General features: G+C 32.0%; 1 protein-coding gene across 2 annotated transcripts in view; it reads left to right on the plus strand.

Annotated features, from left to right (window-relative positions):
* The first annotated feature begins 1,373 nt into the window (after positions 1-1,373).
* The window catches only part of LOC105333022 (receptor-type tyrosine-protein phosphatase epsilon), a 38,015-nt gene continuing 13,571 nt past the window's right edge, over positions 1,374-25,817 (plus strand). Inside the window, exons 1-12 of one of the 2 annotated variants that reach the window (XM_066073734.1) lie at positions 1,374-1,536; positions 6,519-6,749; positions 8,119-8,373; positions 8,461-8,598; positions 12,860-13,000; positions 14,111-14,245; positions 17,094-17,228; positions 18,476-18,610; positions 19,833-19,967; positions 22,061-22,195; positions 25,059-25,193; positions 25,569-25,677. In XM_066073734.1, coding sequence (XP_065929806.1) covers positions 1,470-1,536; positions 6,519-6,749; positions 8,119-8,373; positions 8,461-8,598; positions 12,860-13,000; positions 14,111-14,245; positions 17,094-17,228; positions 18,476-18,610; positions 19,833-19,967; positions 22,061-22,195; positions 25,059-25,193; positions 25,569-25,677 — 1,751 coding nt within the window. In that variant the 5' untranslated portion in view covers positions 1,374-1,469. The remainder of the gene's footprint in view (positions 1,537-6,518; positions 6,750-8,118; positions 8,374-8,460; positions 8,599-12,859; positions 13,001-14,110; positions 14,246-17,093; positions 17,229-18,475; positions 18,611-19,832; positions 19,968-22,060; positions 22,196-25,058; positions 25,194-25,568; positions 25,678-25,817) is intronic. The other variant, XM_034454675.2, reaches the window with a different exon arrangement.

The following is a 25,817-nucleotide window of genomic DNA, read 5'->3' on the forward strand; positions in this document are numbered from 1 at the left end:
TGTTGTTTAAACTATGCAATTGTACATAAATGCTGTTTTAATGATGTTATTACAGGTACACGTTTTGTTGTTGTAAATGTGAAGAGGGTTCAGCAAGCCTAGCACTCTGTCACGTTTCCTTAATCCGCCTAAAGTTAGCTTAATTCATATATATCAAGACAGTAACCATGTATTTTATAATAATGACCCTTAATATGTGATGTTATATATTTATTTATTACTTAAATATGTCTGAATGTTTTAATAATACTATAAAGATTACCATTTCCGCCTTTGTCAAATAAAAAATAGCCATTATCTGACAAATCTGGGAAATTGGGCATACAAAAACAACTTTGATAAGACCTCTGGAACTAACCAGAATGTACATTTTTTTTGGACCATTTGATGCCTTTCACCAATAACTTTAATATGTAGAACAGAAAAAGAAATCCCTAGGGCAGAGGTTTAAACAAATGTAAAAATGTGCAAAATTGATACATTTTAAGCAAACTCCCATTGAGTCCTATGTTAAAAATTAACAAACTTTGAGATGACCCCTTAAGCAAACGGTGTGGTAAAAGTCTTATTTTTTTTTATCTTAAAATAATAATTATATCAGTAAAAATTCATGTAAGAAATTCCATTAAAAGATCTAGGGCAGAACAAATTAGACCCGGCCTCGTTAAGTAAGATTCGTGTATGCTTAAGATTCTTTTTTATAAAAATAAATGCAACCTATAATTGATACTGAACCAATTTTGATCTTTGATGTATGCAACTGTCATAAAAACAGAAAAAATCTGTACAAATCAAGGGTTTGGTTTTTTGTTCGTTAACGCGATATGCTTGAAACCATTGCATGACTAGTTAAAATCACAAAAATATATCGCTATTTCCCTTTAAAACATGCTTGGTTTAAGATAAGATGATAACAGTGGTCCATTTAAGTAAAATATGTCATTGTATTTGTATAAATAATTAATTCCTATCCTATAAATTTGTTTATATTTTGAAAAGCTGATACAATTAATTTTTACGGAATAAAATAAACCAATCATTCATTCATATTAATGCATGCCTTTACGTAAGTTTAAAAAACCAAGCAACTGTAAAGAATTGTTTGAGTTATTCGATAATATGACAGATAATTAAAGAAAATAAAATAATAATTAAATATATAACACTTTTTAAAACACGCTCTACATAACCAACATTCAAGGTTTTGTTTGCGATGGGCGGCAATGCTAAAATTAACTAGGTAGTTATATATAGAACACCTCTTCTCTTGAATCATAAGTGTTTTCTACAAAGTTAAAATTTACAACTTAAACCAGAGACATTTTTCCAATGCAGAGAGAGAGATATATAGATTTAAATTCTCAATATAAAGGTCTCGCTTTATTTATGTTCAAGCACCGAAAGCAAAAACTTCCCCTAACCAAACAAGGAAGTTAAAGGATTTCATTCTTCTTTCATCTGTTAAAACGATGTGGTCGGATCTAGCAAGAAATCTGCTTCTTCTACAAGTCTTGGTTAGTCGGACATCATGTTATGGTAAATATAGCTTATACATGACATGCTAATCATTAGATAAAAGTATAAGTTAGAGTTTGTTCTTTCACTTTAAATGTGACATGACAACAATTTGACAGAGGTTGGAAAACAACCCGGAATGTACATATGTTTAATGTATGATGAATAGTATCAAATTGCATTCTTCAAGCAATTTCATTAAAATCCATGTAAAACAATTATTAATTGTGTTTACCATCAAGAAAAATCGGAGTAATAAAGAAGCATATGCAATAAAACACACTATTTAGCGAACTTTACACTTGGGTTAAAACAGAAGAATACAGAGAATAAACAGGTAAAACGATTGCTGTCGAAAAGAAAATCTGATGACCTTGTTGATTCATCAGATACATGTGTCATGTGACACGATAAAGATTTTATTGGGATAAAATTATCTGATATATTTGACTGATAAAAATGAACAAAACGTTTATAATTTTACGCATATGTTAACCCTGTGTAAATGGGGAAATGTAAACGAATAACACCGATGCATTATCTTAGTTGTGAGTAAGCTGTAAACTGCTTTGTCCTTAGCGACACAAACGGCAACTTTCCAGACCCTTCCGTCATTGTTCTGAATTGAGCGCTTGACTATCTTCTTTGACATTAGACTCTTGTGAAAATTTTACTCGCGTAGAAAGACACTATCCCCTGTCCTTAGATGTTTTACTTGCATGCCGTTTTAGTTTCATTTGTAAACTGTCATGCAGGTGCCACACCACATCTTCATATATATATATATATATATATATATATATATATATATATATATATATATATATATATATAGATATATATATCGGTTAGAACATGAAACTAAATGTTCGGAAAACGACCCCCTTCTTTTTGGGTAAACTATACGGTATACAGTTGGTCTGAGTTCCATCGATGATAAAGAGTTTCTGCATTAAGTGATAACGACCGGGAGTTGCGTATGGTGCAAACTTCAGCCAGGTATTTAACTTTGCCTTTTAACAGCAAGTATGTCTAAATTCATGCAAGAACTACCAATGACTCGCTCTTATACTCCTCCTTGGGGTTGGGCATTTAAAAACAGGATTCTCTGTCGTCTCATCCTTTTGATATATCTTTATCATGTTATCTTAAACGTTACATGTATTGGTACTTAGGTGATGGTATTCTCGACAGCCCCCCCCCCCCAAAAAAAAACCCCAAAAACAAAAACCCCAAAAACAAAAACAGAACAAAACAAAACAAACCAAAAAACACCCCCTAAAAATAATAACAAACAAACAAACAAAAAACAAACAAACAAACAAACAAACAAATTAAACATAAACCTAACAGAAAACAACGCCTCCGTTAGACTGAAACAGTGTAAATGGTACACACAAAGAGTCTTATTGTATCTATAAGAGAACCACAAGTCTTAACGGTCACATATGTGTCATTACTCATAGATGGACATTCAGAGAGTCTTATTTTTGCACTTCAAAATTAAATTTCCACCTTCAAGACTTTGACTGTAATCCTCGCTCTTATTACTTGATGTTGGAGGGGGGGGGGGGAGACGGGATCGCACAGGGACTCTCTGATATTCTATACCCTAGCTCCAAGAGCATACTACTGTAAACTTACCTTCAATTTAATCTAATGCATCTTCTACAGGTTTCTGTGTATAGTTTGTCACAAAATCATCTGGATTTTAGTAAATTCAATACACTGGTATATTGAGCAAGATATATTTGCTTTTTCATCTGTAACACAAGCCAAATATATTGCAGTCGTAGCTATAGAAATAAACACATATTCCTGAATGCATCAGATGCAAAAGCTCTATATAAGAAGGACAAACAAAGATTTTCTTTGATAAGATTACACTCCCCAACTGATAAAATACAGAAACAATGAATGCATTTATTTATTTTTTTCTTATACATATTTACTTTGTGACCATATTGGCCCAACCCGAGAGCCTTAACCCCCGACCTAGGGACCATGACTTCCACCATGTTGTGAGAGAGGTTCATAGATATCATAACCATGCACTCAGCTTATCTCTAATCGTGAAAAAAGGGAAACAAAATGAAATTAAAATGTAAAAAAACAGGGCCACTAAGGTTTTTAAATGCCTTAGGGCTTTCCAAGTAATTTAGATAAATTCATTGATTTCTAATTGATCTACTGATGCAGATTTTGTACAACATCCAAGCACGAATTAAATTGCATTTAACTGATTTTTTTGTTTAATTACCATGTACCATGTTTCAGCTAAGAGTTTAATACTTTTTCTAACTATCTTGAACTTAACCTCATACAATTTGTTTGTATAATGATGTTTATACACTAGAGTATTTTTTTTTAATGTTTGTAAAGACTTCCTTTTTTGCAACAAAGACGATTTAAGCTGAATTTTACTTTTGTTAAATTCAAGGGTATAAACTGAGAAATCATCATTCTTAATGGAGAACCAATGTTTATGGCTTTTGTGGGTAACACCTTCCCACAAATTTACATGCTTACAAACGTATACGTAGGGACCATTTATTAATTTTTATCAAAACAATCCCAGTTACACTAATGGAGGGTACCATAGATTTGTATTGTAAAACCAAACATAAAATGATCGATGGGTAACTTATCGATAACGCTTGCAGCCGATATGTTGCCTTTGTCCTCACAAAAAAGATAACTCTTGTTTTAAGCAAAGCAAAGTTAGCAAAGTTATTATTCTTTGTTGTAACAAAAACAAAATAAATCACTGAAATAGAATTTGCTAAAACATAATGACCCCGCCAAACAGGAGATAGGTGTACCCCTACTTACGTTGACCACCACGGATAAAAACGACTCAAAAATAATTAATCTAGAGATTACTTGTATATCATATGTTATCTCTTTGCAATCTTAAAACCTAAATGATTGTGTTTTTTTTTTTGTTCATATTCAGTTCTGTTCCAACATATCAGTAAACATCGGTTTATATTTTGAGGTGTAGTTGAACGAGTGGTGCTACTGTGCTTCCCAGGGTGAGACAGTATAAACAGCTTCTTAGATACGATCACATCGAAATCCGTTCACTAAAATAACCTAGCATAGGGCAGTTTGTCATTAACTATGCCATACAGTGTAATGCACTAATACGACGCGACCTGAGGTGAATACCCGTTTTGTTCTTACCAATTCTCACAAACCAACGAATAGCTGAAGTGTGATGTGTGCTCCGGCACACCGAACACGGAGAAGATTTGTTGCTGTGTTAAGTTAATGCACTGCACTTAAAGCAGTTAGGGTGTTGCCTTCAAAATTAACGACGCTTTTTAAAACTCCCCTTGCGGAAAGCTTCACTTTCATTTTACGAATGGTTGTTTTTTATATTGTGCTCCTAATAAACGGGTCATTTGTTTGATTTTACCCCAAATATATTTTGTAAATATATTAGTTATTATGTGGTTGTTTCTGGATACATTTGCCGTGTTTCATCCTATGTTCTGTAGGTTTTAAGATTACCGTATATATCCTATTTTGATGGATTTTTGTACACTCCAAGATAATTTTACATCGCTCTCATTTTACCCATTAACTATATGAAGTGTTTAAATGGAGGTGGTTACTTAGCAAAGTCCAGGTATTTGTACAAAAAAATCTATGTTTGTCCATCTTCTTTTAGGCTACAACAAATGTAATACCAATAAATGTGCTGAGCTGTTTCAACAAATCGGCGAAAATATCGTTGTCAATCATTAATCTCATTCAAAATATCATATAGTTAGCATTGTTTTTATTCAATCCTGACTGTCAGGTTTTACAGGTTTTTGTCTTACATGTGAGTGATGCCTCTCTAATTGAATTGTCATCATATATTTACTCCAAACAACCTTAAAAATTGACTTCATTGACTGGAATTTGCTGGAATGACAATACAAATATTATTTCTTGCTTTGAGATTTGAAATTGGTCTTAAGTATATAACCAGCAAATCAATTAAAAACTATTCTGTTATGGTCACTGAGAGTTTGGCCTTAACTCAAGAGAGACTTATAGATGGCCCCTTTGTTTTTAGTTACATCTTTAAATCAAAAGCTGTGAGTCATAGAAAGGTTCAAGTGTGCGATAAGTTTTGTGGTTTAAATGATGTAGCATTTATGTGCTCAAGACCGCGCTTGAATTTGTCATTAATAACACTCCTAGTTATGTTAAAACATTGCAATACTCCTAAGATAGAGTTTATAATTTCAACTGTGGCATTTAATGCATTTGCGGGCGCAAATTCAAGAAATAATGGTCTGAACCAGAGTTTCAAAAATCCCTTACTAGATAATTGATGCACTCGTATCCGATATATTGGTATTTCTTGTCAACATAACTCAACTAGAATATATGTATATCCGTGCAGAATACTATGAAAAACATAAAGTTCTTGAGATAATGGGTTCTATTTTAAGGTACAAGTTATCATTGATACGACTTCTCTAGAATTTCTACAGGCTATGGTTCTCATATGATCGGCAAGGCACGTGGGCCTCTTGTTCAGTTAACCAGAGCCCTACCAAAATTTGAAGCATACGATATGCATATTTACTAGTTGTTACTAAGAAGTGTTGATTATAAAGAACGGTTCCTGCTATATGCATGGTAAATAATGTTACTATTTCGTCCGTTTTAACACATGACATTAGAAATACAGATATTCATAATAGTTAATTGACGTTTAGATCGCCATTTTAAAGCATTACTGATAATCTGCGCAACTAACAATCAATTTTGTTGTTGACTAAAAAAGTAAAATCCATGACAGATAATTGATACTCCATACAAGTTGAAAACTGAACAATATAATTTAACAAGTATAAATTTAAGTTCTATGTAGATATACATCGTTTTTAAATTACGAGTCATCGCGATACGGTACGTTACAGTTTTTTGTCAAAAGTTTTTTATCAAAAGTTGCAATACTGAATTAATAGATTTAAATTTTGGTGTTTCTTGTTTTCAAGTGAATGTGGCTCATAAACCCTTACAAGGGAGTGCAACGATGAACGGAATTCCCCACACTCCCAATTGGTCAGCCGATAAAGTTGTTGATGGAAATACAAACCAGACCGCTTACGGAGGATCATGTGCCATAATGGACTTTTCTAAAAACTACAGATCAGTTTGGCTGAATGTGCAGTTGCAACGACTCTTCAACGTTGCATATATTGAAATCTACTTCCGAAATGAAAATAGTATGTTGAATATGTAACTACGTTGTTTAAGCACTAAAAAGAAAGCAGGAAAACGGAAATAATAATTTACAACATTGACTTGTACATGTACTCTTTGAATTTGTAATTTACATGTAGATGAAGTTAAATATTGTACTATAGGCATGGGTATTGGTGATTGTTGATATAACAGGCAAACTATTTTGATATTCTATATTAAAGATATGTCTATAAATTGTGTTTAATAGACGTTGCAACTCCCACTTATTATTTCAAATGTTTTGTTTAACGCAATAGGAGCAAAGTCGTTTAAAAAAACAAAATAATAAAAAAACCACATAAAATAAAAACCATTCTTATCAGATAAAATCTAAAAAAAAATGAAGGGTATAAATCTTAAATTCACTTTATAAACAAGGATGTTTATTGATTATTTTTTTTGCATACTAGATGATTTGAATCTGCTAATAGAATAGATCCAACATAAACTTTACATTTTCAATCTTGATATAGAATTCTTTAATTTAAATACATCTTTAGATGTAACTGTTTTGGCATAGAAACATATATAGTGTTTGCCAGTATACACCACGTTTGTCAAGAAAGTTTTGGTGTTTATTCAACTGAATTGTTCCCCTGTATTTCTTATGTATAAAATGGTGTTATGTGTTAAAAAATAACCCTAATATTGTAATAAGACTCCACTTACTGTCGATAGTTTCTTAGGTTTTGCCCAAAAATAACTGAAGCCTCTTGTTTAATCTCCGAACCTGTCTGACGTTATTCCATGGCTTTGAATTCGTTGACAAAATATTTATTTAGTATAATAAAATGCTTACTGACAATAAGGATTGACAGTTTTACGCCATCATGATTAGTAAATAGGTGCATAATAAAATAGTTTTACTCTGCTGATTGTTTATGAAATAATAATTACTAAAAAGCTTTATATTTAGTAATATGTTATATGATTAAAAAAAAAACTGAGACAAGATTTGATATATTATTTAGAGAGTATATTTTAGTCTTATTATAGTTTTTTTTAGTATATTATAGGTTTTTTTAACATATAAAAAAGTTAACTTGTACTCTTCGAAAAAATGACCAAAACTTGAATGTTAGAAGAATTATTTGCTATGTAAACAAATAAAGCTCGAGCCTAATAATAACCATATTTTGACAAAATGACCCGTGGCAATTACGATTAACTGATTCAACGTGTTCATAAATTATATTAGCAACAGAAAAATCAAAATCTGATCGAAATTTTACCGAGAAAACACATATAAAACAATAACTAGACTAATGCTTTGTTTACAAGACAAAAAAAATCACTCTCTGTTTGTTGCTTGAAACTACATTTTTTACTTGAAACTGTTTCTTTTTAAAGCTTTCAATAGATTAGCTGGCTTTTCGATAAGCGCATTCAACGAAGAAACGTTTAATCCTGGATCACCTGACCCCCACAGCTTAGTGTACCACCATGACCCAATGTCCGGCTGTCCTGCACCGATACTGAATATAACTGTTAACAGACTTGCTCGTCAGATTGTGTTCACAAACCAGAGACCACAGGGATACCAGTCAACATGCTCTAGTAACGAAATGTATACAAACGTGGAAATTTGTGAAATTAAAGTAATGGGTAGGTCAACAGTTTTTTATAAAAACAAAATTAAATTACAAGCACATAAAACTTGCCGTGTTTCTCTAAGTTGACTGTTCGTTTCAGGATGTGATGATAACAGGTATTCTTCTGGATGCGGAAGCTTGTGCTCAACCGATTGTAAAGATCGACATTGTGACGCTTTCAATGGATCTTGTATATATGGCTGTTTAGATTCGAACGTAAACACATTAGATTGCAAAGGTATGACGTGTTTTCTTATGACTGTAAACACTATCAATGGTAAGTTAATATTTGTAAGTCATGTGTTTCATTAATGTCTGATTTTTGCAAATTCTGTTGGAATTAAAAAAAAAAGTCATTTACATACGTTCATCTCATTTGCCGATGTATCCAATCTGCATGCTATCATCTTGCAAGGAAATCACATTTAGAGATTTCTTTCTTTAGAATGAAATGAAGTGCAAGGACACTTTTGACAAATTTGAATGGAGACTATTTTTACAGTCAAGAAAAAAACCCAACTTAAAATGCTCAAGAAATAAAAGAAATCAATTTGACTTTTCTAATGATAATAAATAAAATAGTTTTTTTGGACTTGATTTTAAATCAACTCTACTATGTAGTTTCTCAGGCAAACCGAAAGTGAAACAGTGTTTGAAATTAAGCACAAACTAACACCGCTGATAACATTAAGTCCTTGAAAATAATCGATAAATTCGATGTAATGTATTCTAAAACATTGTTTTTCAAAGAAACTTAATTATAGATGCCTTGTAAATAGTCAAATCTTAAATGAGACGAACAATTTAGATATTTTTTGTAGTCATACATTGTATGTATTCCTACGCCAGATTTCAATATTTTCGTAAACTGCCGACAAGCAGAGAGTCTCTGTTGCTTATCGTAGACTAACGGGGACAGCCGAGCGTCTGGTTGAACGAGACTAGATTTTAATATTGCTTGGATCCATATTATTTCTTTGAAATATCGATTACTGATACGTAGTTTGATGGAATACATTCTTTGAATAATACACAACATGATTCATATGGGGTTTTCGCGAATTTCTTGTCGGATAATAATTCATATTTTAAAAAAAAATGTGCATAATTCAAATACATATAGGAAACTACCTGCCATGCAAAATAATATATCGCTGATTTAAAAAAAAATAATAATCGATAAAATCAACTCCCGTCAGTTCTTCAGTACTTTGATTTGTATTCAGTTATACAAATATCTATTTTTAAAACATGGCACATTATTATTTATACATACAAATAATATATTCACGAAGGAGTCTTCTCATGCTTCTAAACTTTAGTAACTATGGGAAATTCACAAACTTACACATACATAATTACCCAGAAAGGATATTTTTGATGTCAAATTTAACCATTTTACTCTCGCAGCAGTGTCACGTCAAACTTTATCTATTTAACCTCACTTAAAGAGAAACAATAGAGGCAGTTTTTCATGTTGCATTTATTTATCTATAAAATTATGTTTATCTTCTAAATGTTTATCAGTTAATACTAACATATGTCAAACTGAAATTGATAAGTTTTTTTAAATAATTAGAAAGAAAAAAATATAAATGTTCATGCAAACTATTCTTTATTTACATCATAGCCAAAATTTCGCGAAGGAATAATACTTGAAAACATCTAAATAATCACACGCTATTTCCATCCTAATATTAAAAGAGGAATTTCGAAATAACGGTAGTCGATGGTTTCTCAGATTAATGCTTTTATCCATAATTATGACCAATAGCTTATGGGACGCAGTTATAAATGACATGTGGTCAAATTGATTTCAAGTCAAAAACTTGAATTGTAGTGTTCAAAATCATTGGGTTCAGATTAATGAATCAACCAAACATTGGTAAAAATAAACAAACCTTCCCCTAGAACAGCGAAAAAACTTAAGTTTTAATGCTATATATGTATACTGTTTGCTCGTAATAACATCATAACAAAAGGCCCATGGGCCACATTGCTCACCTAGGCCTGAACAACAGTTCCTTGTTACATTTAATTTGGTTTCATGTGCTATTTCTATTTTAAACGTTGAAAATCTTTCTGGGGCCCCAGTATTGGTCTAGGGTTTATGGTTAGCTTTAACAATTTACAATCTACACTATTTGAGGATGCTTGCATAGTAATCTCACAAACTGTAGGATTGTAATTCTCGAGAAGAAAATTTTCCATTTTCCATACATATTTCTATGTTAAACTTTGAACCCCTTCCGGGATCCCAGTATTAGATCGAGGGTCACGGCTTTAGTAACTTAGAATCTACACTATTTAAAGATGCTTACGTAATAATATGACACATTAAAGCAGTGTAGGTCTCGAAAAGAAGATATTTAAACATTTTCCATATATACTTCTACGTTAAAATTTGAATCCGTTTTGGGTCACCAGTATTAGTCCAGGGGTCACTATTTTAAAAAAGTCGAAACTACATTATCCAAGGTTGCATGCATATTGATTTCACAAAGTGTAGCATTGCAGTTCTAGAGAAAAAGATTTTTAAACATTTTGCCTATTTACTTCTATTTTATACTTTTAACTCCTCTTGGGGCCCCAGTATTAGATTTTACCAATTTAGAATCTATAGCCACGGATGCTTGCATAGTAATCCCACAAACTGTTGCACTGTAGTTCTTGAGAAGAAGATTTTCAAACATGTTCCCTATATTTTTTTATGTTAACTTTAAACCCCTTCTTGGTCCCCAGTATTAGTCTGGGGGTCACGGCTTACACAGATAAGAATCTTGACAATTTGAGGATGTTTGCATAGTAATCCCACAAACTGTTGCATTGTAGTTCTTGAGAAGATTTTAAACAGTTTCCCTATATACTTCTATGTTAAACTTTGAAACCCTTCTGGGGCCCCAGTGTTGGTCCGGGGGTCACAGCTTTTACAATTTAGAGTTTTCACTATTTGAGGATCCTTGCATAATAATCTCACAAAATGTAACATTGTAGTTCTCGAGAAGATTTATAAACATGTTTCCTATATATTTCTATGTTAAACTTTGAACCCCTCTTGTTGCCCCAGTATTATTCCGGGGGTCACGAATTTAACAATTTAGAATCTACAATAGCAAAGGATGTATGCAAAGTAATATCTCAAACTGTTGCATTGCAGTTCTTGAGAAGAAAATGTTTAAACATTTTCCTATACATGTTAAACTTTGAACCCAGTCTGAGGCCCCATTTTAGGTCCGGGGATCACAATTCTTACAATTTATAATATTCACTATATGTTCAGGCTTTTGTGTAAATATTGACATTTCTGGTGCAGTGGTTCTTAAGAAGAAGATTTTTCAACATTGTTCCTTTGTTTTTCTATGTTAAACTTTGAACCCCGCCTGGGGCCCTAATTTTGGTCCGGAGTTCACGAGTTTTGCAATTTAGAATCTTCATTATATATACAAGTTTTTATGTAAATATTGGCATTTCTGGTGCAGTGGTTTTTAAAAAGAAGATCTTTAAACCATTTTCCCTCTGCATTTCTATGTTAAACTTTGAACCCCACCTGGGCCCCCTGTTGTGGTCCGGGGGTCACAATTTTTGCAATTTATTATTTTCACAATATATGCAAGCTCTTGTGTAAATATTGGCATTTCTGGTGCAGTGGTTCTTGAGAAGAAGATTGTTTAAAACATTTTTCCGTTGTATTTCTATGGTAAACTTTGAACCCCGTCTGGGGCCCCGGTTTTGGTATGAGGGTCATGGTTTTTGCAATTTAGAATTATCATTAAATATACAAGCTTTTACGTAAATATTTGCATTTCTGGTGCTGTGGCTCTTGAGAAGAAGATTTTTAAAGACATGCATCCTATTTTCACTGTTTCGCAATTATCTCCCTTTTAAAAAGAAATTAGTCCTTTAGTTTAGCAATTTATAATTGCCTTCCCATAAGGATGCCTTGTACTATGTTTGTTTAAATTTGGCCCAGTGGTTTTAGAGAAAAAGTCAAAAATTTGAAAAGTTTACAGACAGACAGACGGACAGACGGACAGACAGACGGACGACGGACAACGGGTGATCAGAAGAGCTCACTTGAACCTTCGGTTCAGGTGAGCTGAAAAGAATTGTTTTTATATATAAATTGCACGAACCTCTACAAATATTAGAGGTAGGATCAGTTGTTATTGAAGAGTAAGCATCCTTGCAAAGGTTTGTCAGAGTTGTCAGATTTTCTTTTTTAGCAAAACAATGCAGTTGCTCCATGTTTGGAAAATTTATCACGCTGATGTATGTTGCTCATGCTATACACAAAACAATAGTGAAATGAACGCTTTACCGAATTATGTCATCTTACCTTTAGTTTTTGGCGATATTAATCATCCTCAAAAAAACACACTTATGGGTGTCTTTTCGCATAGGCAGCACATTGAAAAATACATTTAAAACGTTGAAACAATCGACCAGCTAAGCAAATTTATTTTATAATACTTTAATATGATATTTTTTATTATTTTCAGAATGTATGGATGGCACTTTTGTTTCTAATAGAGTGTGTCATAAATGTCCTGGTCATTGTAAAAATGACGAGTTTTGCAATAAAACGAACGGTAAATGTGATAATGGGTGTAAAAACTACTGGACTGGATATTTTTGCCACCGTATGTATATCGAATTTTTTACGTATCAACGGAGACATAAATAACAAAGATTGGCAACTGATCGAGAACTCGCGAAATCTCGCGGTCCCTATTGTAAAGTATTCCCAGTTTGAATCAGTATGTCTTTCTAATAAACAATTATATCGAAATATAAACAGCTAAAACCTATTACAAAAACATTCAAAATATTTTATATTGTGAGTTTATGTCTTATAAACAATATTAAAAGAGGAGTTTTATGTAGCAATTGGCTACCCATCGTCCAAGATTTCGCCGATGATTTATACCTGGCAAAAATATTTTCTATATATTAATCTTATTTTTCAATTTTTTGTTTTAAACAGATCTAAAACCTATGCACATTTTTCATAAAAAACAATATGTACTTTTGATTTAAGATCATTATCTCAGTTTACTAACATGTTGTTCTCAAAATAACGTTGGTCCCGTAACATTTTTCAAAAACAAAACATGCTAATTGCGGAGTTGGCAATCTCTATTATTTATGTCTCTGATATTAACCCTAAAATAAACAAAATGCAATATGATTTACAAATAAATATGTGTTAAAAATAAACAAGTAAACATATTATTTGATTCTTCTCTTATTTAAAAATGAGCGTAAGGGCTTTGGTTCAAATACTTAATGAATTTATGTTTAATGATCATCTTGACCTTGTTAAGCTAAAAACAATTTTACCGATAGCTAAATGGATTTTAAACTAACGTATTAAGCAGTTATTACAGACTTTTCTCATAGGTTCTTTTAGTGTATCAAATCATTCATTATATCGGTTCGTGATATTTGGATGAACAAAGTAAGACAGGTGTGCATCGCTTAGCCATTAACAGTCATTCTGTTTTTATATATTTAAACATTTTGGCTGTGTATGCAGCAAATTTACTTCCATTTTCTCCCAAAAATCCATTTCAATAAATTTTATTCTCTCTAACTCTATTCAACTGCGTGAACGCAAAGCTAAAGCAGGATAAACACTCTCGATACTATAGCTGAAGTGACACAAGTTATTGATATTTGTGAAAAAATAAGAAGTTATATATATATATTTTTATCAATGAACAATATTGCTTTATTTGTCTTTATTTCAGTGTGCAGTGATCATTATTTCGGTCTCGACTGTGGCACTCCTTGTGGACACTGTTTGAACAATGACGTATGTAATAATAAAACAGGTATATGCCCAGGGGGATGTCACAATCACTGGACAGGGGAAAGGTGTGACGGTGAGTTTTAAATCGCTAACAAACCGAAAAATTGGTTGGTAGTGATTACGAAATTCTGAGTCGATAAATATCTTACTTTATTTGTTGATAATTTAAACATATTCTTATTGACACTTTAACATCAAAGTTATGTCTAGGTATGCTGAGTATTAAGCCCATACATATCTGTTTTTATCCTAATTCTTTAAATCTGGCGGTATTATGGATCGGTTACTTTAACTGTAATACAAACATGTGGCCTTAATGGGTATGTGTGAGGTTTAATGACTTCATGGTCATATTTTTTAGGTCAATAAAGTCACTCAGGTGACTTTTTGCGACTGGTCTTTGTCCATCGTCGTGCGTTAATTATTTTACATTTTTAACTTCTTCTTAAAAACTTCAAAACCAATTGTTAACCATTTTTAGTGTGAAGCATCTCTATGGTAAGATAAAACAAAATTGTGAATTTATGGTTCTATAACCTCCGAGGCGCCACAGGCGGGGCCAAATAGCCAAATTTTCAAAAAATCGTTTTCTCCACTTCCACAACATGTGGGAAAAAACTAAAAGCATTGTTATAATGTCCATGAAGCTTTCTAATAAAATTGTGAAATTCATTACTCTTGGTTCAGGCCCTAGGGTGGGGTTATTGACTGTAACATGACCATACAGCAAGAGTGTTATCAATGTTCGAAAATCATCTTCTTTACTCTTATATATTTTTTAGAAAAACTAAATGCATGGTTATGATATCCATGATTACCTAAATTGTGAAAGTAATGACCCCTATGACAGAGGTTTAGACCCTAGGGTGGACCAATATGAGCACATAGTAAAAGATATTAGATCTTAAAAGTTTACGCTATTCTCATTTGTATTTTAGAAAAACTAAGCCAGGATAATGATCTCAATGAAGCCCTTAACCAAAAATTGTAAAATTCATGGTTCCTGGTTCGGGGGTTCGGGCCCTAGGCTGGAGCAAGTGTGGCCACATAGTGACATTTTTTTATTTACAATTTTTTCTGTACCATCACAGTTGTAGGATATTTTTATCTTGAAAGCTACATGGTAAATTTGCACTTGGCAATATTGAATTGATATGTGTTTTATTTAAGAAAAAAAATACTTAAAATTTCTTTCAAAATTCCTCTTCTCTACTCCCACACATCTGTAAGAAAAACTGAATTCATAATTATGCAGACCAGGGATCCCTTTTCCAAAACTGTAAATTATATGATCCCCTGGGAAGGGGCTTTGACTCAAGAGTAGATCAAAACTAGTCATATAGTGTTGAATTAAGCCATATAATGTATGCAGTGGAATGCATATTGTGTGAAAAAATTGATTTATTTTATTCAGCTCTTGAACTACAATGATAGAAATGATAACATGTTTAGGAAAGTGAATGAATGAAGCTATCAAAAAAAAAGTTATCATAAAAACCTTTGGCATGAGATTGGGTAGTGGGTGCAACAGTTAATGGAGTTATCTGCCCTTGCTTTTTCATATTTAATAATTAATTATTGTTAAAAAACCAAATCAATTAAGAAATCAATGTAAGATATGAACAGAGTTAAACACATATTTTGTTTATTTAAAACAAAGCAGCTAAAACAATATTTCAAAATTTTTCAATCAACAGTAGACTCAAAAAGGGGCATGGTCACGATTTTGGCAACAATTATTTTTCCAATTTGAATAATTACAATGCTTACGTGAGGCATTCGTGAAGGGCAAAAAAAAAATTGAGTGACATTTGTTGAGTTATAAGCGAATTACAGAGCTTCCTATTTTTTGACATGTAAACAAAGGTTTTGTTTATAATTTGAATGTTGAAGTAAAAATTTCAAATTTCAACCTAAAATGAATGTGTTAAACGTTAAGAACTGTTTATCTATGCTTAAAATGAATAAGAGGATAGAAAAACCAGCTTGAAAAAGGTTTATAATTGGCATATTGAACCTATGTAAACAAAAACAGGACACGAGCCTTGTTTACATGACACATATTTGTTAGCTCTGTATCTTGCTTAAAACTTAAAGACTGACTCTCAAATTTCATTTGATCGTTAGAAATGCATTTCTAAAGCATTATAAATATTCAAAATAGAAAAATAGAATTTGACGAAAATCGTGACGATGCCCCTTTAAGCTTGTTAAAAGTAAAGTAAAAATTATTTAGCCAAAAATACTGAAGTGTGGTATGTGTATAATATTTTTTTGAATAAATGCCAGATGGTATCATTAAATGGATAACAGATAACTGAACAGGTACAACATGACATTTGACTTATATCAGTGATTTTTGTTTTTGTATAAATATCCTAAGGGGGAGAGTGTCTGTGTGGCACCTGGGGGTGGGAGGTGCGAGGCGGGGTTGTTATTGTTGTTTATGTTTTTAAGCATTTGCACCAGCCATATTTGGTTTATCTATGAAAACATAAAAATATAAAAACAAAAACAAAGAACAACAAATATAAGACAGTTTTTTTCCTATAAATGCCCTTGTAAGATTTCAGGTAAGAATTTTATTCAAGAATGAAACTTAATTAATTGTATATATGAGAATCCTCTAATAATTTGTGTAGGTGATATGGTACTCAAGTGACCGTTGAGGCATAATCCCTAGCAATTATTAGCTTTCTTAATCATTCGTTGCATCATGAATTGAAAGCAATTGGTAACGTTGATAAACGTTGCAAGTAGAAATATTTAAAATATATTGTACGCTTCCCAAATATCCGTATTGGAACTGTTGATTTCGCTCGTATGAATCTGTATTTAGTTCGCGATTCAGTGCAAACATTCTTATATTTTCTGGAAAGAAGCAACTGATTTTCTTTGACCAATAATAATTGTCTTTGCAGTATGCAGCAATAACTATTACGGCAGTAACTGTGACACACCATGTGGTCAATGTAACAATAATGACGTGTGTAACAACGTGACAGGTCACTGTCCTAATGGATGTCAGAATCATTGGGCTGGAAGCAGGTGTGACGGTAAGTTTGAGGATTTTCATTGGGACACTCGTGGTTGGCGGGTTGCTAGTCATAGATATAAAACGGTTAAAATGAGCATGGTCACGATTTTGGTCAACATTTTTTTTTTTAATGTTTACAATGCTTTCTTTGGGCATTTCTAATAGGCAAATAAAATGTTAGTGTCAGTCGTTGAAGTAAAAGCGAGTTGCAGAGCTTATAACTCTTTGCTATGTAAACGAAGCTTTTGTTTACATTTTGAAGTAAAAATTCCAATTTTAGACATAAAATGAATTTGTTAAACGTCATAAAATGAATTTGTTAAACGTTAGGAACTGTTTTTTATGCTTAAAACAAATTAAAAAATATACAAATCTGCTTCATAAACATTTTAAACTTGTAAATTGAGACTAGGAAAACAAAAACAGGATACGAGCCTTGTTTACATGACAGAGAGTTGTGGGCCCTGTGTCTTGCTTGAACTTAAAGACTGACTCTCAAATTTTATTTTGTCATGACAAATGCATTCCTAAAGCACTGTAAGTAATAAAAACAGAAAAAAAAAGAATTTGACCAAAATCGTGATTATGCCACTTTAAGCTGGTCAGTTTCATCCATTGTATGGTACTCCATAGACAAATTGTGAGAAATATATATATCTTTATTTATTTAATCATAACAAATTCTCAAGTACCACTAGCTTTTTTTTTATTTTAGATATGACATATTCATTCGAATGCTATAGAATGGATTGCAATGATTGGTGTTGTTTACCTTAAACGGTATCAGGACATAGACATTTTATCATTTTCCACAAAAGAAATTCAATAACATTTGGCTTGAAAAAACCCTTTGAAATTCATTTGGGTACATGTAGAGTCATGTTAACATTCTCTAACAGAATCATATCTATTTAGACCAAATTATATTTAGATACAACTGAAAACGTAGTATCAGCTTTCACTTTAACATTTTAAAATTCTGTGTAGGTGCTATGGTACTCAGTTGACCATTGAGGCCTGATGTCTTGCATTTATTAGCTATCTAAAGAGTTCGTTGCATCATCAATTGAAAGCAGTTAGTAAAATTGATGAATGTTGCAAGTAGAACTATAACACAAATATTGTACGCCTCCCAAATATCCGTATTGGAACTGTTGATTTCGCTCGTATGAATCTAGATTTAGTTCGAGATTAAGTGTAAACATTCTTATATTTTCTGGAAAGAAGCAACTGATTTTCTTTGACCAATAATATATGTCTTTGAAGTATGCAGCAATAACTATTACGGCAGTAACTGTGACACACCATGTGGTCAATGTAACAATAATGACGTGTGTAACAACGTGACAGGTCACTGTCCTAATGGATGTCAGAATCATTGGGCTGGAAGCAGGTGTGACGGTAAGTTTGAGGATTTACACCGGTGCACTCGTGGTTCGCGGGTTGCTAGTCATAGATATAAAACAGTTAAAAGGAACATGGTCACGATTTTTGGTCAAAAATAATTTTTCTGATTTTAATGTTTACAATGCATTATTTAGGCATTTTTAATATGCAAACTAAAATGTTAGTGTCTAGTGCCAGTCGTTGAAATAAAAGCGAGTTGCAGAGCTTACAACTGTTTGCTATGTAAAACAAAGATGTTGTTTACATTTGAAGTAAACATTCCAATTTCAGACAGAAAACGAATTTGTTACACGTTAGGAACTGTTTTTTAAGCTTAAAACAAATTAAAAGATATACAAATCAGCTTCATATTTTTAACGAATATATTGTAACTATGTAAACAAAAACAGGATACGAGCCTTGTTTACATGACAAAGAGTTTTGGGCCCTGTATATTGCTTAAACCTAACGACTGACTGTCATATTTCATTTTGTCATTACAAATGCATTCCTAAAGCACTGTAAGTAATAAAAACAGAAAAAAAGAATTTGACCAAAATCGTGATTATGCCACTTTAATCTGGTCAGTTTAATCCATTGTATGGTACTCCATAGACAACGTGTGAGAAATATATGGATCTTGATTTATTTAATTATAACAAATTCTCAAGTACCACTAGCTTTTTAAATTTTGGATATGACATTTACATTCGAATGCTATAGAATGGATTGCAATGATTGGATTTTTTTTACCTTAAACAGTATCAGGACATGGACATTTTATCATTTTCCACAAAACAAATTCCATAAAATTTGGCTTGAAAAAACCCTTTGAAATTCATTTGGGTACATGTAAAGTCATGTTAACATTCTCTAACAGAATCATATCTATTTAGAGAATTTTTTTTTTTAGATACAACTGAAAACGTAGTATTAGCTATCACTTTAACATTTTAAAATGCTGTGTAGGTGCTATGGTACTCAGGTGACCATAGAGGCCTGATCTCCTGCAATTATTAGCTATCTAAAACGTTCGTTGCATCATCAATTGAAAGCAATTGGTAAAATTGATGGACGTAGCAAGTAGAAATATAACGACTCCCAAATATCCTTATTGTAACTGTTGATTTCGCTCGTATGAATGTGTATTTAGTGCGAAATTAAGTTAAAACATATTTTAATATTTTCTGGAAAGAAGTAACTGATTTTCTTTGACCAATAAAATTTGTCTTTGCAGTATGCAGCAATAACTATTACGGAAGTAAGTGTGATACACCATGTGGTCAATGTAACAATAATGACGTGTGTAACAACGTGACAGGTCACTGTCCTAATGGATGTCAGAATCATTGGGCTGGAAGCAGGTGTGACGGTAAGTTTGAGGATTTACACTGGGGCACTCGTGGTTGGCGGGTTGCTAGTCATAGATAAAAACAGTTAAAAGGAGCATGGTCACGATTTTAGTCAAAATTAATTTTTCTGATTTTAATGTTTACAATGCTTTCTTTGGGCATTTCTAATAGGCAAATAAAATGTTAGTGTCAGTCGTTGAAATAAAAGCGAGTTACAGAGCTCATAACTCTTTGCTATGTAAACAAAGTTTTTGTTTACATTTTGAAGTAAAAATTCAAATTTTAGACATAAAATGAATTTGTTAAACGTCATAAAATGAATTTTGTTAAACGTTAGGAACTGTTCTTTATGCTTAAAACAAATTAAAAAATATACAAATCTGCTTGATAAACATTTTAAACTTGTATACTGAAACTATGAAAACAAAAACAGGATACGAGCGTTGTTTACATGACGAAGAGTTGTGGGCCCTGTAAATGTGTATTGCTTAAACCTAACGACTGACTCTCAAATTTTATTTTGTCATGACAAATGCATTCCTAAAGCACTGCAAGTAATAAAAACAGAAAAAAATAATTTGACCAAAGTCGTGATTATGCCACTGTAAGCTGGTCAGTTTTATCCAATGTATGGTACTCCTTAGGCAACTTGTGAGAAATATTTGGATCTTTATTTATTTAATCATAACAAATTCTTAAGTACATGTACCACTAGCTTTTTTTTATTTTAGATATGACATATACATTCGAAGGCTATAAAACGATTTGCAAGGATTGGTATTGTTTACCTTAAACAGTATCAGGACATGGGCATTTAATCATTTTCCACAAAACAAATTCCATAACATTTGGCTTGAAATAACCCTTTGAATTTTATTTTGGTATATGTAGATTCAAGTTAACATTCTTTAACAGAATCATATCTATTTAGACAAAATCTATTTAGATACAACTAAAAGCATAGCATTAGCTATCACCTTAACACTTGATTGAACTTCAATTTAAGCAGTAAACAGTGTTTCGGTGGCACATATTATTTTATTTATTTTTAAACTTTTGTCTCTGTAAAAGAAATATATCGTATTCGAATTGGATTGTATTTTTCTCAAGAGAAGGTGCTTAGAAAAAGTGTAGATAGTGTGTTATAGTTTTTCTCAAGAACAAACTATATTATTATACTTTCATGTTAAATACTGAAATCTGATTGGTTAAGACGCAGTTGATAATCAGTTCTATTACCCTCAGCGTTAGCAACACACTTAGCAACGGGTAACACAACGAATTTTTACATGCACATAAATTATGCGCGCATGGTTTGCCGTGGAATTCACGTCATTTCTTTATTAAATCAGTAAAAACGTCTATGAAATTAAGACATTCAGTATAATAAAATAAATAGTGCATGTTTGGGAGGATAACAGTTGAAATTGACACCCCTCGAAAACCATTGTCAACCTCCGCTTCGCGTCGGTTGACAATGGTTTTCTTGGGGTGTCAATTTCAACTGTTACCCTCCCAAACAGGCACTATTTATATACTGTAAAATCCAAACTTTTACATTAGTTTTCTAACATATAATACATTTATATTTGTTCAAATCAGGACTCTTTGTTTAGCAAGACAATTTTTTTTAACATGTATCTATTTTACTTTTTAAAAAAATAATTTTATTCTTCCTACATTTCTTTAAACCTGGAATTAAAACTTGCTGACATTGGCAAATATGTTTGTAGTTTACTAATATATGTCCAAGGTTTATTCTAGATATTCCACATCATTTCATACTTCAATTATTGTTATGAGGGCTAGATGATCATTGCTATTTTTAGAATTTATGAATATCATTTTAAAAAGCTCTTTATTTAAAACAAGTAACTATTTTTTAGTCTTTCTAAATAAAAATTTACAACTGAAAAATTAAAAAAAAAATGAAAATATTAGCTTAAAAGAAATATAGTTTGATAAGGTAAAAACTGGCAAACCAGGTAAATCATTTATGTATGTAGCTCAGGATAGCTACATTAGGTATCATTTATTTGTTTTTTTTTTATTGTGTACTAATTATTTAATATGTACAATTATTAGAGTTTATGATATTTTCCTTTTTTTTCAGAATGCAGCAACAATTTCTATGGTGCTGATTGTGATAATCAATGTGGAAACTGTATGAACAATAGTGTTTGCCACAATATGACCGGCATTTGCTCTAAAGGGTGTCATAACAATTGGCAAGGACAGAGATGTGATGGTAAGTTCAAACATCACCAGTCGAGTTTTATAATTTACATGAATCAGAAATCTGACAGACAGTTGAAAATAATACACTAATAGTCACACATTTTAAACTTATATATATATAAAGAACAGAGAAATTCACTTTTGTTGGAGCTCCACCTTCCGCCCCGACCGAGGCTTGAACTCACGACCTCTGAAACCCATTCTCCTAGCAGTGAGCGGCCACTGCGCTCCCCACTCGGCTATCTAGGCAAGGCAAAAATCTTGTTTTCGATAACGAACGGAACCTATGAAAAATGTAAATCGTAATTCTATTAATTTCCTTATGCAGTAGTTGTTCATTTGTCTATCTCGACTACATTTTAAATCCATATTACACCCAAAGTCAATGAAAAATTTACGATACATTGTCTAATTTTGATGATTTGGTTGAGAAAAAAATATGTTATTGTTTCAGCTGACTTAAAAATTAAAAACGAAGTTAAAATGTTTACATGGATATGAATGTGTTATGTGACTAGTCAATAGGAACTGATTGCAAACCTGCAAATTCCATTTGCATTTCAACTTTTTAACGCTATCGGGGGAAGTCAATCCCTTGAGAACTTGAATGCTTTTAAAATAGTTCATCAGTGGTACAGGTTCATTTGGATAGTTCGTACTCTGGAATGAGTTCTCTAACATAATTCGTACCCTTTATATCTTTATATGTTTTGGTTATACTTCATGCATATTAAGATCACAAATAAATAGCTATATCCATTTCATTGAAATGCGGAATTTTACTTACATGTTTTATTTTGTTCATAACATGTAGCAAAGTGTATTAAATCACTGCGAAATTTGTCCATATAACCATAATTATTTTGAAAAAAAATTGTTTATACAAAAACAAGCGTAATTTGAGCAAATAAATGAAGCTAAATGAGCGTTTTAGCTCATCTGAGGTAAAAGCTCAAGTGAGCTATTCTGATAACATGTTGTCTGTCGTCCGTCTGTCCGTCGGTAAACTTTTTACATTTTCATCATTATCTCAAGAACCAATGGACCAATTTCAACCACACTTGGCACAACGCATCCTAAGGCTAAGGGAATTCAAAGTTGTGAATATCAACGACCACGCCCGTTTACAAGGGGAGATAATATTAGAGATTATTGAAAATTTTAGGGAATTTTTCAAAAATCTTCTTCTCAAGAACCAAAAGGCAACGAAAGCTGAAACTTGTGTGGAACAACCTCAGGTAGTGTACATTTAAGGTTGTGAAAATTATGACCTACGGGGGTAGAATGGGGCAACAATGGGGGTCGAATTTATACATTGGAATATATAAAATATATCTTTAAAAAATTTCTTCTCTGAAACTGTTAGGCCAGGGAAGTTTAAACTTTTGTGGAAGCATCCTCAAGTATTGTAGATTTAAAGTTTTGAAAAGCATGGCCCCAGGAGGTAGGGTGGGGCCACAATGGGAGGTCATACTTTTACATAGGAATGTATAGAGTAGATCTTTAAAATCCTTCAATTAAAAAAAAAAACCATTTAGGATTAGGGTGGGACTACATTCGGGATCCAGTTGTACAAAGGAAAACATTTTAATTATTAAAAGAAAACCCGGAAATTTTATCATATATGATTTTACTTATATGCAAGCATTTTTAAATATTGATGATTCTTTAATTTTTTTAAACTTTGGCCCCTGGACGATTATTGGGCCTCACAAGGGGTTCAGAGTTTGATGTAGGTTTATATCGTGTACATAAACAATTGTTTAGGGTCTTTTGAGAACTACAATTTTGAATGTGATATGACTATAAAATCATCAGTTTAGAAAAGGAACTTGATTATAAATATAATAATATTCAGGGGGAAACTTATTTTCTTTAATACAGGATTTAAATGAATTATACCACATTGTCCAGATATTTTGTATTATGACTCCATGAAGCTGATTTTATCATGCCTATTGTTGCCGAGGTGAGCGATGTGGCCCATGGACCTCTTGTTCAATTGTTCTAGTATTTTTAATAACTTTATAGTTATGATATATGAACAGAATTGAAATAGGTGATACTTTAAATTTTAGTTCATTATTTAAAAGAAATAATTTTAAATTGATTGATAAGGTTTTGTTTAATATTGCGTACAAAAACATATGTCTCAAATTGAGGTTTTATATAGCAGTGCAAATTATTGTTGAATGCAAGTAAAATAATTGAAACATTGTTGTATAAAAATGCGGTTTAATAGTTAAACTATAGTTTTGACAACGAAATCAATTAGCTTGACACATGATATGTAAATGTTAGTCTTGTGTTTCGCGCCAGTCATGAATGACCCCGGGTTGGCTACTGATCATTAAATCACAGATGATTGTAATGTTTAAGAAGCGAGTTGTTTTGACGACACTCTTAATAAGCAGAACAATGCAGTGTAGTGTCTAATGACCGCTAAATTTCACTGTCCTGAAAAATGAAGCAACACTCATGGTCATTAATTTGACCATGTTGGTGGGAATTAGGTCAAAAATATACTTAATAGCAATAAAAAAAAACCTGTTTTAAATGAATGCCCATTATCAAAACAAAGTGAAGCAGTGTAAGAAACAGCAAGGATGATTTAAAACTTGCTAACTGTTTTTCTATATCTTTACTGTCAGGAGCATCCGGATCCGTACATTGATTATTATGCAATTAAAACGTGTTTAGTAAAAACACAGATATAGCGAAATCTCGGATATAGCGAACATTTTCTTAAATCCCCGGCAGAACTCTTAAAAAATGTTTGCAAAAAATCGTATTACAAGTAAAAAGCCAAAGAAGAAAAAAGTATATTGCAAACTATTGGGGAGAAATGACACCGGTAAAACATTATTTTGTAGAATGTAGAGATGGTTTTTACAATGTTACTTGTAACCAGCAGTGTGGAAACTGTAATGAAGGGAAGCCATGTGATAAAATTAACGGAATATGTCTCAACGGCTGTAGTCCACAGTTTCAACCTCCTTTGTGTAAAGGTATTCTTTTTGTTGAAAAGAACAACCAATTTATGTTCTGTATTTCATATAGATAAAGATTGATTACATTTTTAAACGGACTTAATCAAAATTTAAACTATAAATTTTTTAAAATAAATTTCATTTTTCGGGTTTTAATGTTTGGAATAGCTAATTAGAGTATCTTGTATGCTTGGACAAACTATGAAAGTAAAATAGTGAGCTTTAATCATGATGCAGAGTTTGACATTTTTTGCAAAAAGCTCAAGCCTTGTTATTGTGTTCATGTGTTGGTAATTGGTATATGTTTCAAATAAATGTTGATAATATTATTTATGAACACATTAAATCAGAATACCTTGTTTGTCACGAGTCACGTTGTCATTTTTTTTAAAGCTAAACACGTCTACAAACAAGACACAAACTCTGGTGCTTTAGCTGGTGGGATTGTTTCGCTTGCTATTGTTTTGTTGGCTGTAGCAATTATAATTTTTATTTATAGAAGGTAAGCATACTCAATTTATCATTTATGTAATATTTGATATTTTTTTATTGACGACATAATTGTCGTTGGATTGTACATGCATCTCTCTAGATTATTACTTTTATTCAAGATCAAGGATAACGGTAACTTAGGAACGAAAA

This window comes from Magallana gigas, chromosome 10 (assembly GCF_963853765.1).
Source record: "Magallana gigas chromosome 10, xbMagGiga1.1, whole genome shotgun sequence".
NCBI lineage: Eukaryota > Metazoa > Mollusca > Bivalvia > Ostreida > Ostreidae > Magallana > Magallana gigas.